We start from the raw sequence: 6,489 nt of genomic DNA on the forward strand, positions 1-6,489 counted from the left end.
TTTATATATGTGTGATTTATGTTATAGTTATAGACTAATTATACTAAATTATGTATTCATTTTTATTTAATTATTGACAATAATTAAATATATAAATTTTCAATGTATTATTTTGACTCTCCAAAAATATTGATCAAGATCCCAACACAAATGTTCAAAAAATACAAAAACATTTCTAACTAAACAAAAAAGCAACTTTAAACACTTTAAATTTAAATAAAGAAAGGTAATACTTATTATTAAAAAAAAATCAAACTTTTAATGAAATGAGATATATTTAGGGATGTCAAAAAAATTCACACTCGCGAATATCCACATATAAAACCCGCTACGAGTATGAAATTGATATTGTAAATGGATACCCACGATAACGAATATGAGTATTTTTTATACCCGCATATTAATGGGACGAGTTCGGATATCATAGTATATGTACTTGTGGATACCCATACCCGCTATACTCTAATTTAAATTAAAAAAATTAATTAAATCTTATTAAAATATTAACACATTGATTTTGAATGACTTTTTTTTATCAATTGGTTTTAAAAAAATCCTCATTTCTTTATCTTTGTAAACTGTCATTCAACACTAATTAAATGGATTATTTGGATTTTAGTTAAAATTTATGAATGTTATGTATTGTATTTGAATTTATGGTTAAAATATGTTGTTGAATATTTTACTTTTTTTTAAATATTTGTGGATATTAAAAAAATATGTAGGTACACATTAGGAATACCCGCACACATATAAGAATAAATATTTATCCAACAAATAGAAAACAAAGAAACTACTACCCGTAACTTATCCGCTCTCTTAACTTCCCATGTATTCAAAGTTTTTCCTTATTCTCGATACTTAAATCAATTAGTTTATTCGTCCAATGATTTTTTATTAAAAGAATAAAGAAATCTTGACTTTTTTTCTTAACGAAATCTCCAAACACTTTCTCTAATTTTTCTCTAAAAATCCAAGCAACCACAAGTGGAAAAAGAAAACCATTTCATTAGTTCACTTTCAATACTCTTGTAAAATATGTTTAGGACATATCCTTCCCCAGCGCCTGATGATATAAAAGAAAATAAGTGTGGTAGAGCATATAGTTTTGTAACAAGGGTTGGTTTGTGAATGGTGGTTGGAAACGTTGAACTGTCACCATAAAGAACTTGCATTTGCCGATACTATTAATGTTTCTGCTCTGGAAGTTGTGCCCATACATACTAACCAGGCTCGGCATAAAAAATTTATTAGACATGTTTTGAATTTTGAACATGGTTTGAATATGTTACCATGTTTATCTTGCTTAGTTTATGATAAGTTCTATATTACAAAAAACAATTTAACAAACCTTATTTTATATATAATTATTTAATAAATTATTATAATAATATAATATTTTTAAAGTTGTTATACTAATTCAGATATTTATATTATTATAATTAGTTGTTCTGTTTTATTTTAAGATATTAAATTATATTAAAAAACCTCTAAAAACGAGTAAATGAAACTATTCACTTTTCATCTTAACCTTTTATTTTATTCTATATTCAAGCTGCACAACTATATATATTTTTATTTATTATACATTTATTTATAAAATTAAGTGATATTTTAAAGAATTAAATTTTAAATTATAAAAAATGAATTCAAATATAAATGAATATTATAAACATAATTTTAATTTTATTAAGTACGTTCAAATATATATAATTGTAACATTATTATAATTAAATATTAAAATAATTATAATGTAACTAATTTTAATATATATATATATATATATATATATATATATATATATATATATATTTTGGCTTAGAGGTTTATACCATATCACTTTCTAATGTTAGATTATAAAGTTGAGTTAAACTTAAAATTCATTTTTTAACATGATATTAATGTTTGTTGGGTTTACTCTGTCACACACTATTGATATTTATTGCACAACTCATTAATATTTAGCCTCATGTTTGAAATGTATATATCTTAGTTTAAAGGAATGGATTGGAGATTTCATATTAACTAAAGATAAGACAAATTTATAATATATAAGTGGGTACACCTCACATTACAATCTAGTTTTGTAAGATTGAGATAAACTTAAAATCTACTTGGTAATCACTATATAAAAAAGTTAGAACTAAAAAGAAATAAAATCTTCTTGTGATATATGATCTATTTCGGGGGATAAATTTTAAAAGATAAATTTAAAGACTTATCAATAATATAAGAAGGTTTTACCTATCTACTACCAGAGAAAACTTTTGAAAATAACAGCAAAGTTGAAGAAAAAAAGTGCTTTTGAAATTAAAGAATGAAACAAAAAGTAATTTTGAGATTGCTGAAAGGACTTATGAATTTGTCCTTTACGACTTGTTTTCAAACAGGAAACCGTGATTGAAGTTCATGTCCTATTTACGAACTGGATATTTCTTTATTTTCACTACCGTTTGGATCCCGTGATCCTGTGTAAAATAAATGAAGGTGGTAACTATCTTATTATTGTGTTTGAAATTGATAGTTGCTACCACTTAAATATGAGTAAGATATGTGGGAAAATAAGTTTGTAATTATACTTCAATTACAATGAGATATAATGAAATATGATTGAAAATGTAATTGATTATGTCTTTTAATAATAATTACATTAAAATTTATTCATAAATCTTATTTTTATTTTCATTTGACACTCTTTTAGACGCCATTTGTAAGCATGCATGGCTTGCCTTTGTCAATTTTGAATATAAATTATCAATCCAATTTCACTTATTAAAATAATTTAATTCACCTTTATTTTTTTTATATTTTTACTGTTCAAATTGAACCTCTTTTATAATTCATTATATATAATTAAAATTTTAAATTAATTTATTTCAATATTCTACTACATTACGTAAGTAAATCACTTCAAAAATATATATTAGTGAAATTTATTTTATATTCATTCTGAATAAAATAATATCTAAAACAAATCAGTGATTTATTTTATAATAAAATTACTTATTTCAACAACGCAAATCATATTTATTATAAATTTTTTATTCAGTTTTTTACTTCTATTGAAGTAATATAATCTTTTTTACTTTTTTCTTCTTCTTTCCCTTTCTCTTATTTTCCATCCCAAATTCCCTCCGAACAAAGGTAACAAAAAAATTAATCACTAACGGTAGTTCGGGCTTTCCAAAACCGACAGAACGGTGAACCAATTCCACAAAAGATTCAAAAAGTGAAAAAAAAAAACAGAGCATGGACCACACAATGAAGAGAAAAAGAAAAACAGGAACTGAAGAAGTAATAAAAAGAAAATTAACAGCAATTTATAATATTGTACACAACAACTTTAATTTATATAACAACGTTTATTGCATGTCCTGACCTTATCCTCTATCATCTCGGCATTAAACAAGGCTGGAACAATGACTGAATAGCAATCTGACGTGTGTAAAATGGCAAAACAAAAATTTTCAGACACAAGAAACTAGAATATCATGCTGCAGATCTAACGGTGCGTTTTATTTTCTCCTAAGTTATCTGAAAAAATTATCCTTATCAGGGTCCCTTTTCTTTCTCTGGCGACTTTCACAGAGTGAAGTTTTCTCTTCATTCTTCTCTACCGACAACACCAGAAACCAGTGATGAGGAGCTGAAGGAAGAAGGAGAGAGAAAAATGGGAAGCACTCTGTTGCTCAAAGATAAATTGGTTTCTTTCATAAAGAGATTTGCTTTCTCCATTTTCTATCTTATGCTTCCTGCAACTCTGCTTTGTACATACCTTTACCTTCTCTCACTTACTCATCATTCCACAACCACCACCGCCGCCGCCGCAACCACCTACCATCCTTCTTTTTCTTCCCTTCATCCTTCTCTGCCTCCATCATCTTCTTCTTTTTCTTCAGGTATGGGCATGAACTTCATTCTGTTAAAACTACAGAATTGCTTGTGGTTTTGTTTTGTTTATTTGATTTTGTCTTTCATCCCCTACCTAAATTGCACCAACATTATGGTTTTTTATTGTCACTCTATTCTGTTGCTTTAGGGGATGCTATTGTATTAAGAAGAAACAATTTTTTAATAGTTTTGAGTATTATTCTAGTTAGGCTAAGCACATAAAAAAACTTTTTTTTTTCATATACCCACAAACTCTTCTTTAATCAGAATTCAACGTTGATTGAAAGGGAGAAAAAGAAAATAATATTAAAACATCGGACTTTTATATTTTATTTGTTGATATGGTTTAATTATTAATTAATGTACTATTATTTTACTTTTTTAAAAAATTAATGATTCATACTAAATTAAGTCTAAGTCAGAAAATAAATTATCAGAATTAAAAAAGAATTAAAAATGAGAGTCAAAATATAATTTTTTTAAAAAGATTTTTAAAGTGTCATATAAGAAGAGAAGAGTTTATTACGAAGACTTATTATGACCATGCCGTGTTTTTGTTATTGTTACATTATATTATGATTTTCATTTTTTACTTTTATTTTTTACTTCCTAACAATTTAACGTAGATTGTTGATTTTTAAAAGAAAATATATATATTGATACATTAATCATTAGTTCATAATAAAAGATATAGTAAAAAAATGAGAATGATACTGTTATTTTCTTTAAATAAGTAAATGACATCTTTAGAACAGGGAGGATTTTCATTTTAATTTTCTCATAATTGTAATTAGTCAGTTGGACTAGTGAGATGGTAGTTTACTATACTTTATTTTGTTTCATGTCTGGTTTTGGCAGAAAAGGACAAAGTTTACCGTGACGCATGTGACTACTCTAATGGTGAATGGGTTGATGACAGAAGTGGTCCTTTATACAATGTAACAACATGTGGCACAATCAAAGAGAGTGAGAAATGCATCTCTAATGGAAGACCAGACACGGGCTATCTGTATTGGAGATGGCAGCCCAAAGAGTGCAATCTTCCGAGGTTTGAACCTCTCACTTTTCTCCAACTGGTAGAGAACAAACACATAGCATTTGTAGGAGACTCTCTGGCTAGGAACCAACTCGAGTCTCTTCTATGCATGCTAGCCACTGTTTCAACCCCAAACCTTGTCTACAAAAGTCCCAACGACAACAAGTTTCGTCGTTGGCACTTCCCATCTCACAATGCAAACTTCTCCTTGTATTGGTCACCTTTTCTTGTGCAAGGGGTTGAAAGATCAAACGAAGGGCCTTATTACAACACCATGCATTTGGATCATGTTAATGAGAGATGGGCAAGGGACTTAGAGTGGTTTGACATGATTGTAGTCTCATTCGGGCATTGGTTTTTGCTTCCCTCTGTTTACTACGAGGGTGGTTCGGTTATTGGAAGCTTAAATTGTCCTGATCTTAATCATACCCAGATGGATTTTTACGTTCCGTTGAGGAAGGTTCTGAGGACTATTCTGAGTAGCATAATTGAGAGAAAGTGTGAGATTGATGTGATTGTGAAGACATTTTCACCTGCTCATTTTGAAGGTGATTGGGATAAGGCTGGAACATGTTTGAAGACTGAGCCTTATAAGAAGGGGGAGAAGGAAGTTGAAGGCATGGATGCTGAGATCAGAAAGATTGAGATTGAAGAAGTGGAGAATGCAAAGGCTAAAGCTAGTGGATTTGGAGGGTTTAGATTAGATATTGTTGATGTAACTAGATTGGCGTTGTTGAGACCTGATGGTCACCCTGGTCCTTATATGAACCCTTTCCCTTTTGCTAATGGTGTTCCTGAACGTGTGCAAAATGACTGTGTTCATTGGTGCTTGCCAGGGCCTATAGACACATGGAATGAGATTTTTCTACAGATCATCAAGAAGTGGGACAAAAGGTGATTGAATGAGGTATTAATATTCTTCGATATATTATACAGATTTTATACTTCTAATGATTTCACCATGCGGATGTTTATTGATCCTGTTTTTTTTTTTTTTTTTCTTTCTTTAATAAATGACGAATATATTTACGTTATATTATGTATCTTGATTCGGGTGTAGGGACCAAACTCCTACTAAAAATCACTCCAATTTTACTCTTTTCTCCTCAATTCCTCCTCTTCAAGTAATCTGCCAAGACTTCTTTACCACACAATCTTCTGCCTAGCTCGATCGGTTGAATAGACGATCGAGGTACCTGTTTAAAAGGCTCCAATTAGGGATGACAACGGGTCGGGTCGAACACGGATAGTGTCTACCCGCAACCCGACCCGTAAAAAAAAAATTCGCCTGTTACCCACCCATTTACTCGTTGGGTATCCGTTTAAAAAATACCTATGGATATTTTCAAAAACCCGTGAGTACCCGTGGATACCCGATACCCGCAAATATTTTAAAAAAATTATTTTATAAATTGTTTAATATAGAATTATAAAAATAAAATATAAAATTAAATTAAATTTTAATTATAATTAAATTTGACATAATAAAATATACTGCTAATTTTAATTTGAATTAAATTTAACTTAATAAAATATAAATTAAATTTTAATTTTAATTTTTT

At 28.7% G+C, this 6,489-nt stretch overlaps 1 protein-coding gene across 1 annotated transcript; it reads left to right on the forward strand.

The window, feature by feature from the left end:
* The first annotated feature begins 3,360 nt into the window (after nt 1-3,360).
* Nucleotides 3,361-6,030, forward strand: LOC114173227 (xyloglucan O-acetyltransferase 1-like). Its single transcript, XM_028057495.2, has 3 exons — nt 3,361-3,508; nt 3,589-3,899; nt 4,750-6,030. Exons 2-3 carry the CDS (start codon nt 3,671-3,673, stop codon nt 5,823-5,825), a joined length of 1,305 nt encoding a protein of 434 aa, XP_027913296.1. The 5' UTR covers nt 3,361-3,508; nt 3,589-3,670; the 3' UTR covers nt 5,826-6,030.
* Nucleotides 6,031-6,489: the final 459 nt, after the last annotated feature.

Source organism: Vigna unguiculata, chromosome 2, assembly GCF_037176805.1.
Source record: "Vigna unguiculata cultivar grain cowpea cultivar isolate G323 ecotype 2 chromosome 2, ASM3717680v1, whole genome shotgun sequence".
NCBI lineage: Eukaryota > Viridiplantae > Streptophyta > Magnoliopsida > Fabales > Fabaceae > Vigna > Vigna unguiculata.

What these genes read in the sequence shown, in the direction of transcription:
- LOC114173227 (XM_028057495.2), top strand. Translation starts at nt 3,671, where the DNA reads ATGGGAAGCACTCTGTTGCTCAAAGATAAATTGGTTTCTTTCATAAAG. An exon ending in ATCTTCTTCTTTTTCTTCAG is followed by an intron (nt 3,900 to 4,749) that starts GTATGGGCATGA and finishes TGGTTTTGGCAG; the next exon opens with AAAAGGACAAAGTTTACCGT.